Source organism: Struthio camelus, chromosome Z, assembly GCF_040807025.1.
Source record: "Struthio camelus isolate bStrCam1 chromosome Z, bStrCam1.hap1, whole genome shotgun sequence".
Taxonomy (NCBI): Eukaryota; Metazoa; Chordata; class Aves; order Struthioniformes; family Struthionidae; genus Struthio; species Struthio camelus.
In genome coordinates, this window is record NC_090982.1 from 24,822,318 (window position 1) to 24,849,791 (window position 27,474).

Below are 27,474 nucleotides of genomic sequence, written 5' to 3' on the forward strand. Positions count from 1 at the left end.
TTTTGTTATAGCAAACCAAGCTTACTTCTTGTTTCCATTCCTCAAAAATGGCTGAAGATCTTAAGTTGGGCAGATATTTACAACTGTTTCTTAAAAGACAGAAACAGCTCTTCATTAGTGTGTGGTTTTTAAATTAGTCAGGAACTATCCTGGACAGGAACTACCACTGCTAGGTAATAGTTTGCTGCTGATTTTATTTCAGGAGTGGAGCTATTTTATATTGGATACTGCCACAAGGAGGAGGTTGGACCAGCAAGGGGGCTGTATTTAAAATGATTTCAATTAGACAGCATTGCTGCTGATGTCCCTGTTTTGAAATGAAATACTTTGAAAACATTTATGGGTAAAAACATCGCAGAGAGTACAATTCTGAGTCCTGATGGACATCTGAGCTCATGCTGACTGCCACAACAGTGTTTTCTTGCTATAGTCAAACTCATTGCAGGTAATCGCCTAGGCAGAAGCGATGGATTTCTGATGCCTGAGGAAGGAGCACAAGAGACATGCAACACTCCCTTCACCCTCAACCACTCTCCACGCCTGCCAAAGTTTTTCGCACCAGACAAAAGTTCATTGCTTGAACAGGATTTAGAAAACAACATCCCAGTTACCATTTGCGCATGAAAAGAATTACCAAGGAGGTCCAAGACATACCATGGGGTTTAATAAGTAGGTGGAGCACAGTGTAGGACTTTATATAAGTTCTGCACTCTCCTGAACCTTTCTGTAGGAATCTGAAGATGCCTGATTCAGGCTGAGCTGCCGCATGCCTGCTCTGGAACGCAGGGCAAGACATGGGTGCATCCGCATTACAGCTACATCCAAACTAGCAGTTCAGAAACCGACTCTACAGCAGTATCCAACCTCACAAGGACCATATTATTGATAAGGTATCAGCCTAACTCATCTACAGGATCCAAGTGTTTGCAGCTGTGTCCTAGGCTAAGCAGCCGGGCAGTGACCTTCAGCACCCTGCATCCCTTCTTTCCAGCTGTGACACACCAATTTCAGTATGCCACAGTGCACTCAGTCTAGTCCTTGGATTCAGTCTACCTCACCTCTTCATCAAGAAAATGGAAGAGATCACACTTCCCTACTTCCTTCGGCTGCTGCAAGAACTGCATTACAGATTGTAAGGCACTTGGACACAACACAAACCAGGCAGTGACACACCAAGGAGAACTTTGTTTCCTTTTTGTTGTGATACCTTCTTACCAATGCACACACTTAGGCATAACCATAGTTCACTGCCTGGCAGTTCTTTCCAGGCATTAACATTTAGTACAGTTATAGAACATGAGAGTTATTGATGAAAACTACTATTGCTCTTGCAACACACAAAATCAGATGCCAATAAGATGAGGTGACGTATTTCAAGCTGGCAAATGCTACAAAAGGAGAATCAAAACCCAAATGATTTTAAAAGTAGAATGGAGAAAAAGCTAATTAATTTATGATGTCAGCAGTTGTGTTGCATTTACTTCTCATTTTAAGAACAACTGCATACTTTTTATTCCCCCATATTATTAATTTATTTTAACAAATTGAGGAAATTTGTTTGAAGAAATTCAAAATTGAAGAAATTCTCTGCTGTTTTGGAAAGGTTCATTTACATTTCTCAAGTAGTCCACTGGAGTGCATCTTTTTATCATTTTCTAACTTTGTGCAGTCAACTTGATGTCCTAGCAATTGACGGCATGTTGCTATCTTCGCAACATCTAGCAAAGAATAAATCTCTGAACTTTAAATATAATCAAAAACCCTAGAGAACACAATCTTTCAAGTTTCTCTCTATACAGTTATCTTAAAAATCATTCATTTAAAAATACTTAACAAATCAAATAATTATTTTAATACTTTCTCAAATTCTACACATTTCTGTAGATCTCACTAAATCCTCTTCTGGCTAAATAACCCAATTCCTTCCCTTTTCGTCCCTCTGATCCTCTGATATTGCAATACACAACTAGAATTCCTTCTGGGAGAGAAGGAAAACAATTGTATATGTTCAAAACCCAAATAAATAATTCCTTAATTGGCATATATTCTCACAACTATCCTAGCTCAGCATTACTTTTATGTGGCTAACCGTAAGGTCACATTAAAGAAATATGCCTATTATCATTGGACTATGTCACATGACTGTAGAAGTACCTAGGGAAATAACTTGAAAAATAATCTCTCTGGGTATGCCTCACTGGTTCAAGCATCTTCTGTCAAAATAAGTCTCACCTTCGGCCCATGAGATGACTTCTTCTTCACTTCAGAAAAAGACAGGGAGTTACTGGGAAGGCTGGGGAGATGAAGGCTCTGTCCTGAAGGGACCGATGTACCATCTGACATTACCATGATCTGCCATAAGAGGGAAAGCATATTAAGTCAAATATCAACACAGAGACTGAGACATGCACACAGACATAGTCTGACATGCCTAAGGAATTAGCAGATCACATTGGTAGAAGAATACCACCTCTCCAACAAGCACTACCTTTGTTTCTTTTCAATAGGGGATGGGTTTATGAAACCACACTGCCATCCTTCATTTAACAAACAAATCACACCTTTCAATTTCCATGTGAATATCACGCAAGTCCTTCAGGAAGTAGCACAATTTGTTCCATTACTGCTCCCTATATAGCACTATGCCCAAGACCTTAATTAGCATCTCTTCCCCTTGTCCTCATGTCTGGTAAAACTGAAAGTTTATCCCACGTGCAGTGAAAAGTTCAGCAGATTACTGACAACCCATAAAGAAATACGTAAGCACGGCAGTCTTTACTTTTGAATAAAGCAGTGTGATGAAAGATACGCTGTAAAAATAACCTTCATTTTTAGTTCACCTTTAGTATGCAAGTAGCACAATTCTAATACTGCCAAAGAAAGAGAATCCCTCATTGTCAAAGAGGCAAGTTGTGTATTAACTTCAAGCTTCTCCTTATCAGTTCTACAGGACACTGGATGGCTGGTGAGCAAACAGCGTTTTTGCCATAACAAGAAATACTGTGATCTGTTTCTTGATTTTAAAGACTCGTGATTACAAATAGATCAACCACAGAGGCTACAGAAAATTCAGCCGTGGCTAGAGTGGTTACTAGACCTGTCAAATTCATGCTTTTCAGTTAGCTCCTGCCTGCGCTCCAGCACTGCTATGCCTAGATCTTTCTGCCTCTTAGCATAGTTATTAACTTACCTGTTACTTTAAAATCCCAAATGCCAGACATAGCTGACTTGCTGTCTGAACAGCATTGCAAATCTAGTGAGAAGTTAGAGCTCTGTAACGGCAGGGAAGCAGCTATCTCTTCCCACAAGGTCCTAAACGATGCAGTGTCACTTGCTTTCATGGATGCCCTGCTTTCACGGATGCCCTGCGCGACCGCTCTTGCCCCTCACACAATCCAAGGACTCCATCCTTGACCATAGGTTGCTATATTAAAAAAGAATGTTTTTAAAAGCTATTTATGTATCTATCAAACGTTTTGTGAAATAGGACTCTGCACAGAGCATGTAACAAATTTACTCCCCGATTCTTCATTTCTTTTTCTCAAATTTGTAAACCAGAACATGCCAGCAGACAGGCCTCTCAAAAAACTGGGCAAAAAACAATTACTTCCAACTTGTATTCAAGGTAAAGTCAACATCAGTTAGCTATTGTGGTTCAGCGCAATAGGTGATTTTACTTTAGCCTGCCAGATATTCTTTTACCTCCACTTGCCACAGGTTTTGGTTGAACTGAGCCTAGCTGAAAGCAAGAAAAGGCAGAAGCTAACAAAGAGAATGACCAGTAATAAGGATAATGTTACCACAAAATCTGCAGCCACATGTGTATACCACAAACCTGTGCAACATGTACAGAAAATGCATTTGTCACTACCATTATTCCCTCTCATGGACCCAGCCAAATTGGGTTTAAACAAGATTGTTGGTTTAAAACATCACACTGAGTTTAATTTAAAGGAGAATAACTTTCTTCACAGAAAATACCACCTGCATTAAAATCAGCTGACCTTTCAGTAAAAGTAAGTATAAGGTCACCCACCCTTAAAGCAGGTCTTTTATTGACACAGAGCAGTTCTTCTCATTTACTTGTATGAGTGAAAGGTGCATATCTACGTATTGCAGGAGCAAACAGTCAGGAGGATCTGGGTTTACTTTACTTTGACAATAAAAGCAAAGAAATAAAAAATTTTGCTATGGATCTTTCTTCTAGGGTTGGAAGTTGCCAGTTTCTCCTTGAAATATAACATTCTGACTAACTAAAATATGCTGAGGTTCAACCACTGTTCAATTTTTTTTTTGAATTTAAATCGGTAAAGAAATATTAGAAATATTTATGCATTCACTGTAGTACACAAATATTCTCACAAAGCTAATGTTTTAAAAGAAGCTTATAGATCTTTTAGATATCTCAGTTTCCGGGCTGGTATCCATTAAACCTGTATTTGGACTATTGACATCCACAATGTTCCAGAATATATATTTAGAAACAGCATGGCTCTCTACAGAAAGATCTGTAGGGCTGGGATGGCATTAGTACCATCTCAGTCCTGTCAAATCTAGCTCCAGATAGAAAGACAATAAATCCAATAGAGATTTCAGAAGGCAAAATATGGGTATTCCACATAACCCCACAAATTTCTGTATAATTAATCGTGCAGCCTGTTATTTCACTATAAACTCAGTGAAATCGCAATTCTTGAATCAGAATTTTATTTAATGTGATTAACAATGTATGCAATAAGATAGAATATCAGTTCAGCATACTGTCATCAGTATAAAGATGACAATAGCCCAAAGAAATCTTATGGCCTATTCATTCCTATGGCAAAGCACACACTTCTCTTTTAAATTGATCTCTGTCAGAAAAAGAACTTGGTCCTCACTGAAATCTTTTACCTCAGAAAAAAACACTTTTCTTCCTTTCCCTCTCAAAGAACAAGAGGAATATTAAGATTAGGTAAATCGCCAGGAACTCTGAAATGCTGGTTTTGTACGCCAAGATGATCTGTATAGAAAGTCCTTCGGAAATGAAATGCATTTTCTTGTTCATTAAATTTAGGAAAGAGATAGCTACACATCCAGTTCAAGCACTACAACTGAAATAACTCAGCTGACAAAATTACAGCAACTTCAACACAGTGGGTACTCCCCGCCCCGCCAGCTCCAATTTATCAATAGTAAGTTGTTGCACATACAGAAACACTCAGCCTGACCTTTGTACTTCAGTCAGATTTCAGAGCAAGTCCCTACTTTTCAACTGCTGCTATCAAGCATGTACATATATATCTGTACACACATACATACACACATGGCACATTAAGTCCAGGCTAGCACACCCAGAAGGTAAAAACATGAACGCATATATCACAGCAAGCTACTAATTCTGCAGCAAGAATGAAAGCCAATCAAAAACATAGCAAGAGTTCTCCAGGACAACTACTCAAGCTGTGGTTTTTTTTTAAACCGTATTTCTCTCCTTTGCACTGCAAGTTTCCCACCGGGTTACAGTTGCAGGCGACCAATAGGTCAAAGACACTGCTGCAGCCCTCGCTTAGGCCGAAATCACCTTAGGCTTGTGCTTCCCAGCTTCTACAGTGAACTGCTACAGGGACAGAAGTCAGCAGCCTTATTAATTTTTCTCCTCAGGCCCTTCCACATCTTTGCTCTGCTCATACAGGTCACCAGGTTAGGGGGATCAAGACAAGCTGGTGGGGTCAGACACCAGCACTGGTCTTAACGAAGCAAGGTGAGATCACAGAGGCAACAGCTTGGCTTTAAACAAGTCAATTAAAGTGGTCATGTAAGCACACCGTGAATTCACCAGTATTTAAAGAATGAAGTTCCAGTTATAGTTGTGCTGTTCTCTCATAAATTTAGCATAAGATTATTGATATTAAACTAGAGCAAAGGCCTAGCTAAGCTCACACCCTGTCTTTGATGTGGTCAACAGTGATAGTTTGAGGAAGACTCACTCTCTCAGCTTCCAGCAATCAATGGTTTAGGGAATTCCCATGCCAAAGGCTCTATCCACATCACTGTCTTTAATAACTTTAATGCTATTCTGTTTGACAGACTTCCATGAGTTTGTCTAATGGTTTTTTCGATTCATTTATATTTCTGGGATCTGAAACTCCTGCGGCAATGAGTTCCACAATTTAATTATGCATCTTTAGAAAGTATTTCCTCTTGCATATTTTAAACCCTGTGTCCGACTCCCATTTGGTACCTTGGTAATTGTCATGTTATGACATGGTATCCCACAGTCTGGGCTTATCTAACGGCATCCTGAAGTGTATTATTGACATGCGAGTTTTAACTGTCAAACAAGTTAAAAGGCTCCAGGCCTTACAATGCAAATTTTTGTCCAAAAAATGATTGCCTACTGTGGAGGTGATTGATCATGCAAGGGTCATACAGAAACAGAAGCAAACTGCTTGGCAAAGTGAAGAGTCTGGCTTAGTCAAAACCTAGTGATTAGCAGGGTGCCAGAGGATCTCTGTGAGAACTGAATGAGCCAGTGGCACGATGGCAGTCCTGCTACTCGTGGAAAAATCCTTCAAAATCTCATTCCCTCTCTCCTGAAAATATGAAGACCAAAGCCACTGAAAGAGAGAAAGTAATGAAAAAGTCCTTCTCAGAAGCCCTAAACACTTTTGATAAGAAAAAGATAATGGTGGGTCAGGTCAAACAGCTACATAGTATGGGCAAAGATGGTGCCTCACAGAGGAACTGCAGAAGGTATATTGGGAAGGTATTGATGGGCTTGGCCACATCATTTCAGTGGCATGAGAGAAGGGTTAGGGAACCTAATACTAAGCTGAGAAGGAGACTTAAAATAACAATTTCAGTGGTAGCGTATTATACTAGGCTTTTCCAATACCAAACTCAGGATCGGATAGAAAGGCGGTCTCAACATAAGCTTAAGACTAAAGCAGATAAAGCAGATGCTTCTAACAACCAAGCAAACTTTGGAAGTGATGCAGAATCATACGGAAGCATGAGCTCTAAATCAGTACTACTACTTGAAAAAAAAAAAAACACTTAGAGAGATTTTAAAACATGGGACTGGAAAAACACAGACAAGTGTAGAGAAAATACTTCCTGAATGAAGCTAGAAAAAAAAAAATTAAGTTCAGGTAAGAAACAATGAAGTTTGAAAAAAGAGTGCTGTTTAAATAGGTCATGTAAAAACACTCAGTTGGACATAGTTCTCCTTCACAAACATTAGACAGTTTTGAAAAAAAGTTGGGTGACTTGGAATAGCTGGTCTGAATACGCATTAGAAACAAGAGTAAAAGAAAGTAATTCACTCCACAGTGTTACGCCAGGGCATAAGAACGACACAAATGACAGACAGGTTCTATTAAGAGATATGTATTCATGTTGGAGGCTTTTTTTTGGTTTAAAGCTAAAAAACATGTATTTTAACTTCATCTGTTGGTGAGAAGTATAGAATCCTCATGAATTAAAATTCCTTGCTTCCATAGGAAGTGAGTTATATTACACAATGTGAATGGCAACAATAAGGAGTTCTACAAATACAAAGACAATAAAAGGAAGGCTAAGGAAAATATGGGCATGCTGCTCAGTGGGGGAAGGGAGCTTGCGAGACAAAGGACATGAGAAACACTGAGATGCTCAATGCTTTTTTGCCTCAGTTTTCACTAGCAAGATCTGTCCTCAGGCTTTCAAGGTCCCTGAACCTCCCTCCTAGTGGGGTTTGTGGGAGTGAGACGGTGAGGGACCCAGGGAAGAGGAAGATGTGAGTCAAACACTAGGACACAGAGAAGTCCATGGGACCAGACGGGATGCTTTCAAGGGCACCAAAGGAGCTGGCCGGTGTCATTGCGAGGAAGCTCTCTACTCTCTTAAAAAGATCATGCCAATTGGGAAGGTTCCTAATGACCAGAAAAAAGGCAAATGTCACATCTGTCTTTAGGAAGTGCAAGAAGATCCATGGAACTACAGGCTGGTCAGCCTCACCCCAGTCCCTGGGAAGGTGACAGAGAAAACTCTTCCAGAAGCCACTTTCAGCCATAGAAAGGTCAAGAAGGTGACTGGGAGCAGCCAACATAGGTTTACAAAGGGCAGCCCTGCCCAACCAGCTGATAATTTTCTGTGACTAGTGCTGTGGACAATCAGAAAGCAGTTTATGTTGTGAATAAGCAGACTGAGATGAGTGGAAATTAGGCTGGGCTGGGCTGGACTCCCAGGCTCACAGGGTTATGTTCAACGGTATGAGGCCCAGCTAGAGACCAGTTACTAGCAGTTTTCCTTAGGGATCAACATTTTGCTCAACACTGCTTAAGGTCTTCATCAATGACTTGATGGGTGGAGTGAACTCTCAGCAAGTTTACAGATCACACCAAATTGAGGGGAGCAGCCGGTGTGCTAAAGGGCAGTACTGCCATTTAGGGGAACCCAGACCTGCTGAAGAAATGAGCAGATTGCAACCTAATGGATTTGAACAAAGGCCAACAAATAGCAAAAGCTCTGGCCCTGGGAAGGACTAATGCCCTGCAGCAGGACAGGCTGAGGCTGACTAGCCAGGGAACAGTCTGCAGAAAAGGCCTTAGTGATCCTGATGGACAACAAGTTGGCCATGAGGAAGCAAAACACTCAGGCAGCAGCGATCAAAAAGAGTGGGCAGGGAAGCCTACCTACCTCCAATGATAAGAAAGGTCCTCATAAAAATAAATGGCGTTGTTAAAAAGAGTTGCTGAACACGTAAAAATCCTTAGGGGTTGCAAGGAGAACTCTGCTTTAAAGACTACACTCAAAGATGAACACAGACAAGTGTTCAGTCCTTCCCAGAGTACTACCCAAACCAACCTACTTCAGTATTAAGGGATGAATATGTTTCTGAGTAAGACAAAAGGGAGTGGAGGAGCCATAGCAGGAGAGGAGAGAAGCCTCTGTGGATCTGATGGCCCGGTTTGCTTCGCTATCCCACTACAAATCACAGACAAGCTTTTCTTAAACCCTAACGGTTCTTTAGGAAGAAAAACTAGAACATGTTAGAGTAAAAACAAACAACAGTTTTATGAATTAGCATCACAATCAGATAATAAGTAGATATATTTTTGTTATTGCTATTGAGAGAGTTGCTGCGCAAACGCACAGAATCAGCCTGTCCACCTGATAAAGAATCTCAGCTTCTGTTAGAGGTGACAAGTGTGGCTTTGTCTGCCAAGTTCCAGTTCAGACCGTAAGAAATATTCTCCCCAATCAATTTCCCTCTCCTCTGCCCTTCTGTCCTTACTCAGACACATGTGGTCTGAGACAGCTTTCTCATCAAGGAAAAAAGAATACGTATATATACACACACACACGGTGATTATTGCATACTTACTAGTACCTAACTGCAAATCAGGATCCCAGCAAAATACACAATTGGGCGATGATATATACATGTGTTTTGCTGAGTGCTTTTTTGTGGAAAAAGCAAGATGAAGTATTTTTGAGAGTAGCAAGGTTAACAAGTCCAGTGCTTAGCTTTTCTTGATATTTATGTAGGAGTGCTTGCAAAAGTCTCTCGATTGTGGCTTCCATGAAGCATGGACACAGATGGAGGGGTCAGGGGGAAGCACACAGGCAGTTCTTAGTTTTTGCAACCTAGATTATCAGCCTGTTTATATTTGCAAACATGTACTTCAGCTTTAGTTTATGAGGCAAGAACAGTTCTCATAGAGCAGATGTAAATGCTCAGTAGAGGCTTCTTACCAGATAAAGCTTGTCGTGACCATTTTTTTATTACCACCTAAACCACATAAATGAAATTTAAGTGTTGTCTGCTTTGCAATGATTGACCTTCATGAATAAATTGATAGGTATTTTTAATCTATAAGCTTATTCTATTGCAGAGTTTTGAGTAACTTGTTTTCTTTCAATGCTGCCACTATTTTGAATAATAAAAGGCGGCCCAGGGCCTCTTGGCATAGTCACTCATGCACATAGACCAAAGAACTCCACTAGTCTCACTTTTCTGTAATACTCTACTATGAATAATTAGCCACTTTTTCACCATATGAAGTATTTGGTCATTAGCATGGCAAAAAAGCTGCACCTTCTGCATTGTTAGGACTACGAGAGAGAAGCAATTGTTTTCCTTCCTCTCCTTCTTAGACAATCCAGAAAACAAATATCTTAGTATGATGACTTTTTCAGAGATACTCTGTCCTGCTTAAGAGAAGCTCCACCACACAAACATGAGTGTTGGAATAGATGATGCTCAAAGTTGAAAAGAAGGATCTGTGAGCTGTTCCATAAGGTACACAGAAGCTCTGTCAGCAGATGACCTCAATTCCCAAGAAACCTAGTCTGCAATTTAGTGAAGACGGAGAGATGATGACTATATGGCCTGTGATCAAGACAAAAAGGAGAAAGACCAACAGCAGCAAGGATTAGTGGACTAACTGCTTAACATGACTGAATGAAAAACAAGAAAATTTGGATTCTTGCTGATGTTAGTCCCCATGTTGCCCCAAAGCTCATCTGCTCCAATGACAAAGAACTGCAGTCAATACACAGTGCTAGGAGAGTTATTTAATAATGCAAGTTCTAGACAGAGATGGAAGGAACCACGCTCCATTCCACCAACCCTGTGAAAAAAGAACTGGAGCCTCAGTGTGGACAGCTCCTCAATACACAGCATTAAACTCGGGCAAGAGAGAATTACTTTTGCTGGCTGTTTTTTTCCTGGTTTACATTGTGACCCATAGACTTCCTGCACCACTACTAATAAGCATCAGTTTCAGCTTAGCCAACAGCAGATGAAGTAACATTAAAGTAAGGTTTAACAAGTCCTCATTGTAATAGCACATCTAAGAAAAATTTGTGAAGATGGCACAAGTTCAAATCCTACTGGAGCATCCAAATACTATATTAGCATAAGGTCGATATTATTTACTACTGCAACTCCCACAACAGAGCAAAAAACAAGAAAAAAAAACAAACAAAGCAACCCCAAAGTATAGCTTATGCATATAAGCTATTTCTTACTTTCAGTGCTGCCTCAGACAGAGGCATAGCTTTAAGACAGTTTTGTTTGTTTCTTTGTTTTTAAACTTTTTTCACCAGACAAACCCTTGAGAAAGATTTCCTCCTTTTGTCATAAATGCCAATTATGGCACCATGCATACAAGTATTCAAACTGATCTGCTGGCAAAGCTATCTTGCCCTAGCTGAGGAAATGCCCAGTTCACTAGCCTGCAGCTGTTGAGCTTGCAATTAAAGCCTTTGTATGCCAGTTGCTCTAAATAAAGGACACCTTCATGGGCAAAGACAGCACAGGAGCAGTTAATTCTCTCAGAGGCAGTGGGTACAGAAAGCCCATTTGAACCCCTCTTACTGGGTAAGAAGGAACTCACTGCTTGATCCATCTGAAGTGACCAATTTCCAAAATACTTTGGCTGGAAGCACCCTCTAGGGGCATTCCATTTTGCTGCTCAGGACAACCAAGTGCTATAGAACGAAAAACTGGCATGTATCTGATTTATGTAGTCATATGCACCACTGAACAAAGTAGAGAATGAGGCAACCGTAACTGTACAAGATGAATTAACCCAATAAAAACGTGAGCTCTTTTTGACTAACCTTCCCCAGCAATTTTGGCTACGTTCTAAAACTGCAATACCTGTACATAAGCCTAGTCACAACTTATTCACAAGCCTTCCTACAAGAAAATTGATCTGCCAAAGACAGCACTGTTATCTGCCAACATATTTGACACCGTAAAGTACCCAGGTCCCCAACAGCAAGAACAACCTGCTTTTTGAAATGCAAAACCTTGCTTCTTCAGATTCCAGTAGGGCATATCTGAGGGACAGCCTCAAAGCGTTCCATGAAACTGATCTCCATCTTCAACAAATAGACATCATGTCACCCCAGATCTGTAGGAGTCACAGTCTGACCATTCTGCAAAGATTCTTACATAGTTAAAAACTTGATGAGCTGTCACAATTGCTCCAGATCAGCACAACCTCCTTAACGAGGCACATTAGCACTTCTGCAGGGGAATGAAGGTGCTACCAAAAAGCTCTTGCCTCTATCCTGCTTTTTGCTTTTCCTGAATGACCGGAGGCCATCAACAAGGCTGGAATAACCTTATCTTAAAAGCATCCATACCAAGCCACCTGTAGTTTCATTAACTGAGCCGGTAATCTAAGAGCACTTTCATATAAGAGCCTCAGAACAGACAAATGAGTTCCCCCACAACGTGCTGCAGAGAAATTCAAAAAATAATACCTTCAATGAAAGCTATGGGAGATCCTGTTTGAATTCTAGGCAAAATGATCCATTACTACAACAGTACTGCAGATCAATTGTACTTGTTCGGCCTAAGGAGCAGATAGACAGACTTCTTTGTGTGACCCTGTGCTGCCACAGCCCAACATCATTTTACAGTGAAGAAAAAGTTCATTCACCATTGAGAGCACCGAGAGTAACAACAAAAATCCAGTTGTCTTGAACAGCTACTATTCCTATTCAAAAAAAAAGAAAAAAGGGGGGGGGGGAGGAGAAAATCTCTTAGAATTCTTTTAAGTTCCTTACTTGAAAGAAAAGTAAGCGTTAATCATATAGTTTAATAAAATTCAGTTACTTAATTATGAAAAGCATAAGATTAAAGATAATCCCTTGCCTGAAGCAGCATTATACCTTAGGCTGGCTGTGGATAGAAGCCAACTATTCCAATAGACACAGAGGAATGGCAAGGAAAGAGGGAGGGTAGAGAGAAGAGGGAAATCCCCACAATTTCATCTTCATTACACTAAATTAGGAACACAAGCTTCAAAACATATATGATATAGCATCAGAAGTCACTACAGAGACGTTTGTCAACTGTTATGGAGTGAAAACATGAGGATCTGAAACAACCTCCAATAAATGAATGCAATGCCTTTTGGCAAAACCTCAACCTCTTTACCTTATCTGATAAGCTACTCTTTTCTAAACATTGTACCTCAAAAATTGTATCTCAAAATGTTTCTTTCCTCTTTCCTCTACTCATTACTAGATCAACTGTCTTCAAGGGGAGAGTTGTGCCTGGTACAGCAGAGCTGTTTGCACTTCCATACCCATTTTACAGAAAGCAGACAAAAAGAAAACATCTGTTGCTAAAAAGAGTCATTGCTACTCTAACAGTTACCTATTCTTTGCATTCTCTAGATCTGAAGCCTCAAACCATACCATTAATAACTATGTGTATTTGTAATAATGTTATAAATTGTAGTGTTTTTATAAGTTGTGATAATTGCTCTCTAAGGACCACCTATAAGGCTTCCTTTTAGGAAAGAAAACCTAACCCTGAAATGTTTTTTGTTCAGTCCAGTTAAAAGACTAAACAATGGAATGGAGTCTCCTTTCAAAAAGTGAGGAGTACTATTGCAAAAGTGCACACTGTACAAGGCTGTATTATATTGCTGTCTTCACATGAACTGAAAATATTTTCACCTTCCTTTCTCTCAAGACTCTAAAAAGTTGTTTGTAAAATCATATTGAAACGGGTGATGCCTGAGCAAGAGGAGGCTTTCAGAGGCAACATCCAATTTAACTGTTATGTAGCTGTCATTCAGAATCTTCAGAATTAATTTCTTGCTTTTGGCTCAAGAAATAGATTAGATTTTTAATCTAATTTTCATTTCTAATCTTTTCTTGAAATGAAAAAGCATGCAAGCCAAGACAGCAAGCCATGACTGACAACAGAAAATACATAAACAAAATCATACATTGCTTATAAATAAGTTAGTGGGAGTCAACATTCAAAAATCTAGTTACAAACTGAAGAACAATAAATCAATGACTAAAATTTCCCAGGCAGTGTCAACCCTCTTCCCATCTCCAAACCCAAGAAGCACAGTTCTGCTTCTTTTCCCAGACTGCTACTTTAGGATTTCAGGTTCAAAGGCTGAAATGAAGAAGAAATGGTAACTGACAAAGGCAGAAACGAAAGACCACATGAGGATCGATGTTTATTGGTGTTTAATGGATTTAAACCTCAGTCATACTGTACCCATTCAAACATAATTATATGTGTTGTGTCTAGAATATGAGCTCTCTAGGAGCCTGCACATACCTAGCTCTGTCAGTACTAGTAGCTTGAGGATTTGCTTGGTAAGAAATTGGTCTTCATTCATATACAGAGCATATTCTAGGATTTCGAATAGATTGTAATATGGGATATACTCCTAATTTATATGAGCCACTTTTGTATATGCCTTAGTTTGTCATAATTAGGTACTGTACTGCAGAAACAGTAGCAAAAAATGCTCAGTGTGATAATTTCCATAGCAAACTTTTCTAAACGCATATTATTTAGAATGTATATAGAAAAAGATGGAATGTAAACACTAATATCAAATGCTTTGGCTGAATTAGCTCGGTGTATTCTTAAAAATATTTTCCTTCTCCATAAGCATTTCTGAGAACTTTTATAAGACACAAGGTCAACTGGAAGTAGGTAAATGGCAGAGATGCGTTCAGCCTAACTAAATCTTTTCTGAGGAAGAGGGGGAGTTCTGTGTAGGAAGTATATTTCTGAAGACGACAAACTTTGACAAAGGATTTTACAAACTGTACATTCATGGCCTTTGCAAAACTGAACCAAAGGCTCCCAGTAACCTTCCTGACTAGAGAAATGTCATCTCTGTAGCCAAAGCAAAGCCTTCTCCCTGTAAGGACTGAAAAAAAACCAGGAACTCTCAGATAGGAAGAGAAACCATCAACTTGGGGGCCTCTTACTAATGATGACTGAGGGAATACTTATGCTTCCTTTCTGATTATATCAAATATAACGCTAAGAAAGAAATATTCCATGAAAGTTATCTAGATTGACATCACCCAAAATACCATTTGCCTTAGACAAAGCTGACACAGCCGCACTGCAAAGCTGTGCTGAAGTTGTGTTCTCACTTGTTTGTTACCTGGGATATTAAGGAAATGGCAGCAAGATACAGATACCTAGACAAGGTTACAGTGAATAAAGGAAAATAGCACTGCTTAAAGTAATTCTAGGTTCCTCTGTTGAGTGAAGCCCAGTATTTTCAGCAGCAAATATGACTGTACCTGTTCTTCATACCTCTCTCTCTACTTTGAACAAACGCCTTGATTTAAAACCAAAGCACATGTCCTGCACAAAGTCTGTGCTTCTTCCCTTCAGAAGGGCATACCATTTGTAACATATATATGTTTATGAAAATGAGAAATAAAAAAGTTATATTTAGTAGTTTACTACAAAGGAAGTGCATTTCCCATTACTTTTGCTTGGAGGAAAACAAACAAGAGCTTAAGGCTCTGAGGTATTATGCAAATTACACCATTATTTAAAAGCATTTCAGCAGAAGTCCTCAATGTTAAATTGCTTTCCCCACAACTACCACTCAATATTTTACATTAATCTGGTATCATTCATTTTGAGAAACATGAACTCGATTTTGTCTGATTTGTTGCCATCAAGAAAACTGAGTGACTTGTTACTTTTATTTTGTATATATATATTTTAAAGACAGCTGTGAGAAGTATTAATTAATTTGACTTACATAAGAGCAAAGCCCTTCTCATGTAGTTTATTTTCCTGTAAATGCTTTTTTCAGCCCAAAGCACAGTAGTTTCATGAGAGCTAATGTTTCATGAATTCATTCAGTTGTCTGTTCTAAAAACCCCTATGGACAACGACTTGTACAAGTATAATAGGCCTTTCAGTGCTGGGAGGTGTAAGCCCTTCACAAAGATATTTAGTAAAAAGACAGACAGAACCTTATTACATCACCTGTCCTGAGCTGATTTGGCAAACTCCAAGGTAGAAAATTTATAGAAGAAAGCATGAAAGACTAATAGCTTCAAGACAGACACCTATTTTTTGCAAGGAAATTGGGGAATTGAAGGAAGGAAAACAAACAAACAAACAAAAACCCAAACCCTCAAGAGGTTTGCCTTTTGTCTTCTGGAGAAGTAAATCATGCAAAGTATTTTAAGAACGACCCCACTGATATATTCAGGGCAAGAATTTGACAAAAATGCCCCAAACTTCTTACTTTATAATTAGACAGCATTTTTGCTTTTATTAAGTCAACAAACCTAAAATTAGAGGGCAGAGATCATGAAAAATAAAAGATATGTTTTTTCTTTTTGTTGTCTGCTCCCCCAGCCCCAAGCCTCTCCTGGGATAAATTTGTTACGCTAGTAGGTAAAACTTTTCCATTGACAATGATCTGATATGATAAATACCAAAAGCAATGGCCTCAGAGGTTTTTCAGGACATAATCTTAATATTTCATTTGCAAACATACTAAAGAGTGAATACCTACACGGTCCAGACATGGACACTCTACCCCCACCTAATATATGGAAACCCCGAGCCCAGCTCATGCTTCTATTCCAATAAAACTACAGCTGCAACAGTTCTCTTCTCTGGGAAGATAATGAACTCTTTCAGACTGTGCCTGCTCCTTATGCCTGCTGTTTTCAAAGGTCCTCTTCCCCAGATAGGATAGCCCCACATTAGCTCCCTATTAACTCCCACCTGCAACCGATCTCCTGTTGTCCAACTGTGCCAAATGGGACTAGCACGCTGTTGCTTATGACTATTCAAAACCAAACATAAGCATTAGCCCAGTATAAACTCAAAAAATGCAGGGTTACTTAGTATCTCCACCAGTGACTGGGAAGAGAGACAGCACACACTCTTACACATCAGGTTTGCAGAGGACACCGAACTGGGGGGCGAGCTGACGCTCTCAGGGGAAGCGCTGCTGTTCAGAGGGGCCTAGTCATGCTGGAGGGATGGCTCAACACAAACCCTGTAACATTCAAGAACAGAAGACAAGAACCCAATGTGGCCCCAGGACAGCAGCGCCTGCCAGCGCTGCCAGCCGGGCCACAAATGGGCCACTAGCAGTGGGGTTGGCAGCAGTGCTGGGGCTGCTGGGGAGCAGAGAGGAGGGAAGGGAAGGGAGCCCAGAGCCACCGCGTTGCCCCGATGGCCCGGCCGGTGCCTGCAATGGGAAATGCTCTCTGCTAACATACAAAGCATCACGTTAATACGTTCCTACAGGTTTGACCCTCCAGACTGCCTTGCTTCCCTTGGTCTTTCTTATATACTCATTCTAACTAAGGCATAAAGAAGTCTGAACAGGTAAAAGCTGTACCTTTGTGAATCTTCTGATTCAGAGTGGGTCAGTTACACGTTACATTAGAATAGATGTATTTATACACAGGGTTTTCTAACTTGCTTTGCCTCATACATAGTTACTGGTCTTATTCTGCTTAAAGCAGTTATTTCCCTGAACAAAAAATGTTTTATTTTCTTGTTACTTATTCCCATCACAGTAGCCCTTCTGTATTTCATCTCTGAAGTGTCAAGCGAGCAACATTTCATTCATAAGGCCTAAATTCTTTATTGCTTTTGCTGAAGTAAACATGAATCACTTGGATGTTAAAATAGGTAAGATGCAACTATCTTCATCACGTATTTAAGATAGGCACATACTCATTTGCTCACTTGTTCCACTTCAAGACAAGCACTGAAGCTCTTCAATGAGTTAATCACAAACACTTCACTTAATTTCACTGTCAAGTCAACTTTTATTGTACTAATCATGCACCAGCAATAAGCAGCAACATCTTTACTGTGATGGCTTTTGACATGGGTGCAGGACTCACCCCTCCTGCCTTTAGCAGCTTTCTTCTGAATTCCTCTGTCGGGTTGTTGAATGTGAGCTTTTCACAGCGGAGGTGATTTACAGGTGGGTGGCCTTCAAGGTGCAGGAATAAGTCATAGTCAAATCGAACTTTCTTAGGTTCTTCCTGAGGGTTAAAAATAACCAGATAGAAACATCTAGCACCAAAACTAACTACGTTGAAAACAAGGGCTACATAAAAACTATCAGTTAAAATGAAAATTATGTCATTTTAACCACCCTCTTTGTTCTTAAACACAGGATGGAATTTACCAAGCGCCAGCTGAGCTACAGTAAATCAGAAAAGCTCCTATCGCCCATGATAAGACATGGTGATTGCGTGAGCTTCATGAACTTCAAGCTCTCCTGAAAAGACCTAATTGAAAATATTTTACATCATGTTTTCTATAGGCTAAAAGCCATATGCATAGTCAAGTATCATGATTCAGCTGACACAAGGTAACTCAGTCACCAACACAAACACAATCATACTTCTGAGCCCTAGGTAGCATAGAAGACACTGCAGTAAATTTTGAATGTAAATTCCTCCACAGAAGTCAAACACTATTTCATTTTTGTTTTGTTTTGTTTTTTTTAAACAACTCAGGAAGAAAGGGGGGGAAGGGAGAAGTGAAACTGCTGCAGCAAACTATATTTGACCTTCTGTGCATGGTATCTGCTCCTTCATTAATGAGACTGGATTCCCTTGAACCAATGTGGCCAGCTAGATTTCAAGTATTCCATCACGGCTTCCAAGTGATTAAAATTCTCTGCTATCATAGTGGAAAAATGAAATTGAATGTTCCCTGTACCAATATGGAGAGAATAAAACAGCAGAAGCAAAGTATCTTGGAAGAAATCATTAGTGCTCTATTGCTTGGAGTAATCCTTTGCCAAAAAAAAATAAAAAACCACTAATGTCAATGAATAAAATGCAGTTTGCAATATAAGAGAAAAGATATTAAGTACATTTTGTGTTCAACACTTACACAGTTCTATTCTAGAAACCAGAAGTTATACCTGCTATTAAAACAACACTAAATAGCTCTTCCTCCAAGGGCCCAGATGTGCACACAGAAGCCAAACTAACAGAAGTTTTATAAGGCAGAACAGACATAAAAGGCCAAATTTAAGAAAGACTTCAGCAAAATTGGAACCATAACAAAAGAGGAGAAAGAAATACAGGAAAATCTCAGCATATATCCAACACTAAATTTCTAATCAAACTGTACACTCTGTTCAGTGACAAACATCCCTGAAATGCTTTAAAAAAATGCACATCAAAAATGTTTAGTTTTGATTGTCAAAAAATGTTTAGTTTTGACTCAGAATTCAAAGAATGTGAGGAGCAGGAAGCACAGAAATCTCAGGTACTGTAAAAGTCAAAACAAAGGCTTCAAACACAGTCAAGGGACAACCTCAACATCCCATCTATGAACTTGGAGCAGTTAACAGAAAGGGACCTGAGCTAAAAGCCTATAAGCAACTTGTTTCTTAAGACAGAAGAGAAGTAGTTCCCTTAGATGAATTAGTTTCTTGACAGACCTTTTTCAAGTGCAACCATGGATGAAGATATCTGTTATTTTTAAAGGCAATAACACAAGATTTCTTGCAGAAAAAGTGAAAGTGATTTATTTCCCAGTCTGCTTAGAAAACTGTAACGTTACAGGCAATCAGTTGGTAGCAGCAGCTTTGGCATTAAAGCAGAGTTAGAAGAATTTAGAAACTGGAGTCTTCAAAGCAGCCTGTCGAAAGTTAGACGATCACAGTCAGGGATTTCAAAACAGAATTTTACTACACAAAGCGCTCCCAGAACCACTGCCATTATTTTAAAACAGTCCTGACAGTGAAGGTAAAATATACTTTTCATTGGCTTTATACTTAAGTAACTGCATTTTCGAGTGTGGGGGTCCTTACACATAAAAGCATCTTTTCAAGGACTATGTCACAGTGGCTAACACTTACAGCTTGCTTTTGTTGAATATGGCAGGTTTGGGGGAAGAGGGCTGGTTTGGCAGTTCCCTAACTCTTTAAAGCTTGGAATATTTTCTGTCAGAGAGAAATGGCCATTAGGTTTTTAACAACTTCTGTTTAGTCTTAGGAATGGAAACATTTTAATTCTTTGACTTCAAGATCCAGATGGCTTTTGGTACCCTTGCCTTCTCTAGTCATTAGGGTACTTGCTGAACCAGAAATGGAAAAGTTGTCTACCTTGAATAAGTGATGAGGGTCTGTCTCCTCTTCCTCCTCCAATCTATCTCCTCTTTTTCTGTATTGGAATACCTGTGAAGTGGCTTAGGGGAGGAAGAGTAGCTGAGCCAGGAGAAAGTGGTAATTTGCCTCAGGAATGCCAACTCAATTTTTGTGCCTTTTTTCCTTTTTATTGTACTGACCCCAGAAAAGGGTTGGCTGCTGCAGCTGCATGAAGAGCTAGCTGACTCACAGTCCGATTGCTGCTTGTTGTATTCCATGGCACCAAAATAGGGGTGAGGGATGTTTGCAAACTTCCTAATTCCACATGCTGCTTGAGGGTGAGGTGAGCTGTAATCATTGGCGCCCTCTTGATTTCAGTGGAAGCCACAACTCCTGCTGGATAACTCCTGAGACTTGCAGGCCTCCACAGTCAGCAAAGGCAGCCAAAGTCTGAGTGGAAAACAGAAAAAGAAATGTCGGGCTGGAAGCCTTCTGAAGAGATGCTTCATTGAATCAGTCTTCTGACTTTGTCTCCCCGCTTTTGGGATGAACTCTGAACGAAGGATTTAAAGAGAATGTGCTGCTTTTCTTTAATAAAATCAGATTTCCAGCAAGGGATCAAACTGCTTCTCTAACGGATACAGAGCTAAAGAGCATACCAAAAAAGACAGTCAACTCCCTGAGGCAGTCCTGTTTCCTCTTCCATCAGCAAATAGGGTAAATTAAGCCCTACTCTTCACAGATTGATACAGGGAACATTTCAGAATTAGCTGTTTAAAACATACAACTTAGACAGTGCCTGCGCAGAATTATCCACGTTGCGCCTTGACAAAGTTTTCCATTAAAGACAAAGGGATACTGGAATACCTTTTTAAAGGCATAAGAAGCTAACACAGTTGTACACTCCTCTAACCCAAACTGTAACTGAGCAGGATTTCAGAAAAGGCTTTTCACTATGCATTTCTGTTTTCCTTCGTTTTTAACTTTCCACCAAACGTTCAGTATGTTAAAGAAGATTATTGTTTTAATCAAGTAGGTGTTTTATGTTAAACTACACCTTGGTATTATAAAATAACCACACAAGTATCTCACAAGCAAATGTGAAGTACAACAATAGGTCCAAAGCACATGACAAATAAAGGGAGCAATCATTAAAATACTGTACATTAAATTCAAGAAATGTGAGCTTTTTCCTCTGTTCCCCCCAAACAAGATTCTTTTTTTCTGAACCAGTTGTTAGAAATACAGACCCTGTTATGTAAGTTAAAAGAAATCTCTGTATTTGCTACCAAAGGGACCCACAGTAAGTACACTATTTACTTAGACTGAGAATGTGAGATATGACAATAATATGAGCTTTGTAGAACAAAACTAGTTTTGTTTTTAAACTGTTCCCCCGGTAATGTTAAGTGGAGTAGAATCAATATTCATATACGCTCTAAAAGAACGCTTTTTCAGACTGAGGATGCAGGATGAAAAGACTCTTTTTGAAAGACAAAACGGTGAACAAATTAGAAAGACTGGCAATATTATAATAGAACAATGGGTTCATTATGAAAACAACACGATCAAGATCAGCTTCCTTTCTAAAAGTTTTAAAGGGGCTATTGAACTTCCTGAAGCATTAGTTAAAAAGTGTGTCCACTTCTGAATAATTAAGTCAGTCACTTTATCAGGTAATCCTAATTGCATTGGCATATCTTCAAAAGTGAAATTAGACAATTCTAAAAGTTACAGTGAATTTGAACTGAGGAAGAGCATTTATAGAGATACTCTTAATGCTAATATTTAACAAAGCTTGGGAATTAAAATGTAAATCCTAAAATCTGACTTACATATTTTTTTTTGCCTAATAGAAAGAGGAAAAGCATGTGATTTCATACCTTGTTTTTGAAGTAAACCTCAATTGGCAAAATGAAACCAGCATATCCAGATTCTTCAACTTTGTAGGGTGGATCCCTGCACACTGAAACAAAGAGAAAAATCTTTATTTCCCCTCCAAATTATGTTTTAAGACACAAGCAAAGTGAGTGAGCAATTAGCTTGTGTGATAATGCCACTATAACAGTACCATTACAAAATTACATATGCACTGGGACACATCTTGGCATATATTTATGGACAGTTCAGAGATAGCAGTACAGTTTTTTCAATCTTTTCAGCCTCTGAAAATGGAAGAGCCAAGGGCATCCACACCAGGTAGACCATACCCACTGAACACACGCAACAGCTGTGTACGCACTGCAGCCTTGACAGAAACTTACAGGTTTCTACCTTGGGAAAGCTTAATTTAAAATCTGTTATACTATTATTACGTTAAATTAGGATCAAGGTCTACCTGATAGGTTTCAGTCTTCTCTAATATGACAGTATTATTAGCTCGAATATATAGAGATAGATAACGTATAACACAATGCCTAGGATTTTAGTTATGTGAAATCCCCACAGTCTTGAGCATAAGGTCTGCAACTGAAATGGTACTAGACTGTCTAGTCAAGTCAGCAGTGAAAGCAGGACTTCATTCAAAGAACTAGGAACAGAAACTTCTCTTCCTCCTCCTTTCCAGCTCTACCACAACTTTATTATCGAGTTCATGCTGAAGTTAGCACAGTAGAACGGACAAGCTGAGCTGGAGAAACAATGCAGCATTCTCCTGCGGCATTCTCTCAGGCGCTTCCAAATGCTGAAGTGATACTTATGACAACCAATGTCCTAGGCACTACCACCTCAGTGACATCCTGGGACATTGACAGTTTCTCTGCTCAAGACTGGTAGAAATGATGCAGTTCAAACAAGAAGGGCTGACTTCTTCAGAACCATTTGCTCTAGCTCTATCATTATTAGGTGATTGAAGGAAACTTCTTACTTCCAGGTGGCTTATTTCCTAGGATGAGTATTCTTTTCAGAATTGCCAGGGGGCTGCCACTGCACTGTATCAGGCGCAACTTACACCATTCGACTTACTCCATGTAAAAACTGTGTTTGGCAATTAACCATGCACAGCCTGAATACCAAAAGTATTTTTTTTTTAAATCAAAGTACTGCAAGTGGGCATTTAACGCTCACTTCCCAGCATCATCCCCCAAATCTGACAAAACCCATGAGAAACATCCAGCAGCATAACTGCTACTATGTTCTTCACAACCGAAACAGCACATTAGCTTTCTGAGGACAGGCACACTTTGCTACTACCCACGTAGAGGAACACAGAAGCATTTTTTGTTACTATCCATGGTTCTTCCCCTGCTCTGCTAGCACCAAACCAGTGCAGGGACTTCAAGGATGAGGCAGATTCCAAGTACTATCACATCTTTGCTCACTTGCTGCAGCTGTCTATCACTATCCAGTTTGCTTCATGAATTCAGTGGATAGGGAAAAGGATGACAGAAGTCGAGTGAGAATAATGTTTTCCAGATTCATGCCGCAATACTTGCCTCTCCCAGCTACAAAACTTATTTTGTATTTCTTGGCAGGAAAAAAGAGGACCCGTAGTTTATAAAGCATCTTTTGAAAGGTTTTGAAGAAAGCATTAAGACAATAGGCCAAATCAGAGAGGTGGTTTCAGACAAACAACACCTTTAAGTTAGAAACTCATTCTTTTATTTTATAACCTCCCCTAAGTAGTATTTCACCTTACAACGGCAAGTCTTCCCTGTAAGAAGCCCTACCAACATTTGAAAATGTAAATATAATAGTCCTAGTTAGGTGCAGTTACAGGTTACAATAATATATACTGATAACTTTCTCATCTGAAGGTACTCTGCTCTTCTCCGCCTTCAAAACACCACTTTAGGAGAACGCCTTCCAGTATTATTTGGATAATACACACAGGTGTAAAGAGAGGAGACTGAAATCCACTTATAAAAACAGGAAGAGGTTAAACAGCAGATATTTATTCAGATGGAAACATTGAACTGGAATCATGCATTAACTGATACTGAAATTTCAGGCTTCATTACACGACAAGCCACAAATCACCTTTCACTTTTTTTAAAATGTCATGTCAGCTTCTTCCTAAGCATTTAGCTGGTGCAGAAAACACTGTTAGCATAAATATTTTTCATTCTCTCCCTCAGTCTTTCTTCTTTTAGATTTACATAGCTGTTAGCAATGCTGAATAGGTACCTTCTTAAAGTTTCACATTACAGCTCTGAAAACAAAACCTGCTACACTTGTAGGCTTTGCTGAAACTTGGTTGACGGGTTACCAAACACTTAATCACAAGTGGACTACTCTGAGTGCCTTCCCAGCCTGCAAGATGGACTTTTAATAGAAGGGAAATTCTACAACCTTGGGATGGAAGATTTCCTGAACCAAGTAAATGACTGAGCAAGGGTGCATGATATTGCATTTTCCTCAAAAGCCATTGCATTTTCCTCAAAAGCCACTGCATTTTCCTCAAAAGCCACTGCATTTTCCTCAAAAGCCACTGCATTTTCCTCAAAAGCCACTGCATTTTCCTCAAAAGCCACTGCATTTTCCTCAAAAGCCACTGCATTTTCCTCAAAAGCCACTGCATTTTCCTCAAAAGCCACTGCATTTTCCTCAAAAGCCACTGCATTTTCCTCAAAAGCCACTGCATTTTCCTCAAAAGCCACCCGCACATGTACCAGGACAGCAATCTCTCTGTGCAGCGTAAGCCAGCGCTCACTGGTATAGGCTCTTGTTTTGTTGAAATGCCCCAATTGGTAACCAGGGCTGCTGCAATCACATCTGTAGCTTAACCCAACCAACAGGCTACCATCCTAGAACATTTTGGTTAGTGCAGTAGATACAGGTGGCAGGAGTTAGACAAAGCACAAAAAAAGATTAAGAAAAAAATGAAAAGAAAGAAAAGCTGTAGTGAAGAGGAAGAAAAAGAGACTAGAACAATTTGTAAGTACAGACCGACAGAGCAAAAGCCACAACAGAAGCTAGGAAGGAGTGATTTTTTCAAGAAGGGAGCATCTGGAAACCCTAACAGGCTTCTCAAAGGCTTCTATTAATATAGCAGCTACCCTAGACCTGGTAGACGAGCAGCAAACACTACCCTTCTGCAGACAAATACATTTCACTTTCCTCACCATCAAGAGGGACAAAGCCACTTCCCCCATGACTGCTCCTTTCCTCTGAAGTGGCACTACAAACATGTTTCAAGCCCCAGAAAAAACAATACTTCCTGCACAATACTGTCACTGACAGTTAGTGATTTTAGGCAGTTTTTCAATAAAAACAGACCGTATGGTCACACTGTGTTTGCTCCCTCTCTCTTGCATCTTTTGAATACGTAGCCCAACTTCAAGCATAATGAATCAAGAGAGTTCCTAGAACAGTTATAGTCCTACAGATTCCTATAGGTCTCATGAAAAATTAGTTCTTGCAGTGAGGAGATAGTTCCAGATAAAACTTTCACTGAGATGCACAGAGAAGCAGTCAGGAGTATACAGAGTTACAGATCAGTCTGCGGGATCATTTCTCTTCTTCCATAAATGAAAGCTTTCATCTCAGGCATTTGCAAATACAGTTGCAAAATTCAGACTGACCATTTCCTTAAGCAGTTTTAGCCACAATTTTAAAATAAGAATAGAAATTTATACAACACAATTATTCAACCAAGTATATGCGCTCTGTTCATCATGTTTCACTTTGGGATGAAAGATGCTGTAGCCAGTAGTATCGCTGGTATGTAGGAGGCCACATATGGGAGCTTACCTCAGAGTTCCACTATAGCAGAAGCCTGTAGCAGAGGGAGATGACAACAAATTTCTCATTAGAGCCATCAACTGTAACAGCTTTAACATGAGATTCATTTCACACTAGTCATTTCACCCTACTAAAACGCACACAAGTTGTACAGGCTTTAGCAAAAAAAGTGCCTCCACAATTCAGAATGCTAGAAAACGTTCACTGACACACGTTTGCTAAAGCATCCTGCTGTACTTATACCAAATACACATAAGTCACTAAAAAATTCCTATACAAATATTTATCTTAAAAAGCGCTCTACAGTAACGCTGCACAAACTGCAGTGTAGATACCATGACTCCCGACTTAAACCCATTGCAAGTATTTGCAGAATTATTTCTGCAGTTGAAGAGTTCTGTCTTAAGCACACAGAGACACTATTTCATAACCTCAGAGAAGTATCTGTCCTCAGCAAGCCCATCTGCATGATCTAAGCTTATGAAAGGCTTAGCATACTTGAGGGCTTGGAAAAAGCTCTTCAAGAACTTCCATTGTTACTCCAAGACTTTTAAACACTTCTCTGTGAAAAGCATTTTTACTGATGTAAAACATAGTCAGAATGAGTAAAGAAAAGCAGAAGTTCCCTTTAGATAGAAGCTAACAAGGCAACATCAGGAATATGCAGATTTATGATGGTAATAGGGAATACATGTGGCGTGGACCCTGCAGAATTCATGAAGTGAGTGCTCACATGAAGTGCAGACTTGTGACAGAGAACTGGTTTAGATCATTGCTTTGCCCTGATATTCTTACAGACTCCTGTAACTCACTCATACTGGTTATCCTTCAACCAACTTTTCCCTCTATTCACCACCATCTTAACTGAAAGAAGGCTCAAAACAAGAGGATGCCTTTTCAGCGGAAGGCTGACTGTAGCATCAAAGCTCTCCTGCTTTAAGACAACAGCTTTAATGTATTCAGCTGGGATTTCATAAGAGCTCTTTGACCTTGCTGTTAACTAGCTCACCTTCCTAGCCAGTGGCTCCAATACTTTGGCTCTACGCAAAAAAGAAGCGAGAAGAAGAAATATCTGTTATGCCTACCTTCAGTCATTAATACCAAGAAATTACTAGGTAGGTTCAATCAAAAGCTAGTAGAAATCAGGAAGTTAAGGGTGGATTAAACTACACCCTGAGCACCAGAAATAAGGAGTCCTATTTGCATATCATCTTATGCTGATGAGTATTTCCTGAAATAGAGATGGCTTCTTCATCAATTGAGATCAAGCTGATATGCTTTCTAAACAAGATAGGAGGGAAAAGAAGGGGAAGAACCTCTGTCATGCCCAAAAAGGTTTTCCCAATAAAGTGTTACTAGTCCTTACCTCAGCGTTAACTTTTAAACATTGCTAAAAGACCAGCAGAGGGAGTAGTAAACACTCATTCACTCAATCAAATTTCTTATCACTCCAAACAAAAAACATAGTAATAAAGGTAAGTTTTCACAATCAAATATAACAGGTTGAGAAAGGCCAATTAAAGTCTGCTTGTGCCTTCCTAATTATGCCTCCTTGACCATAAAGACAGCATTAAAACTTAAACACACAGTTGTCAATTTCTGATGTACAGCAGTGAGTTTTCTGCGCCTCCAGAATCAAGTGAAGCAGCTTGTACTTTCATACTTACAAAAATGCTATTAGTTTAGACAACTTTAAATGTCTTCCTATGTAATTTAACTTCCTCTTATAACAATCAGTGTACTTGTATTATCTGCATGTCCTGGAAGCAGCCATGAAAATGAAGCAGTAAACTCACCAGATCTGGGTATACCTAATTTTGATTGTTGTGCAGCACATAAAAAATACCCTCTGGCCTTTGAAAGTACATTCATAAAGTGTTTAGGATGTAAGCTATTTTCCAAGACTACCAGCCATACCAAAAGAATT

At 39.5% G+C, this 27,474-nt stretch overlaps 1 protein-coding gene across 6 annotated transcripts in view; it reads right to left on the reverse strand.

The window, feature by feature from the left end:
* Window positions 1-27,474, reverse strand: part of MLLT3 (MLLT3 super elongation complex subunit) — a 150,699-nt gene that overhangs the window by 49,099 nt on the left and 74,126 nt on the right. For 2 of the 6 annotated variants that reach the window (XM_068928225.1, XM_068928226.1), the window contains 4 exons: window positions 21,749-21,831; window positions 20,116-20,315; window positions 17,656-17,799; window positions 2,233-2,352 (listed from right to left, as the gene is read on the reverse strand). In XM_068928225.1, the coding sequence (XP_068784326.1) occupies window positions 2,233-2,352; window positions 17,656-17,799; window positions 20,116-20,223 (372 nt within the window). In that variant the 5' untranslated portion in view covers window positions 20,224-20,315; window positions 21,749-21,831. Of the gene's footprint in view, window positions 1-2,232; window positions 2,353-17,655; window positions 17,800-20,065; window positions 20,316-21,748; window positions 21,832-27,474 lie in introns of all 6 variants that reach the window. The other 4 variants (XR_011137892.1, XM_068928223.1, XM_068928227.1 and 1 more) reach the window with 3 other exon arrangements.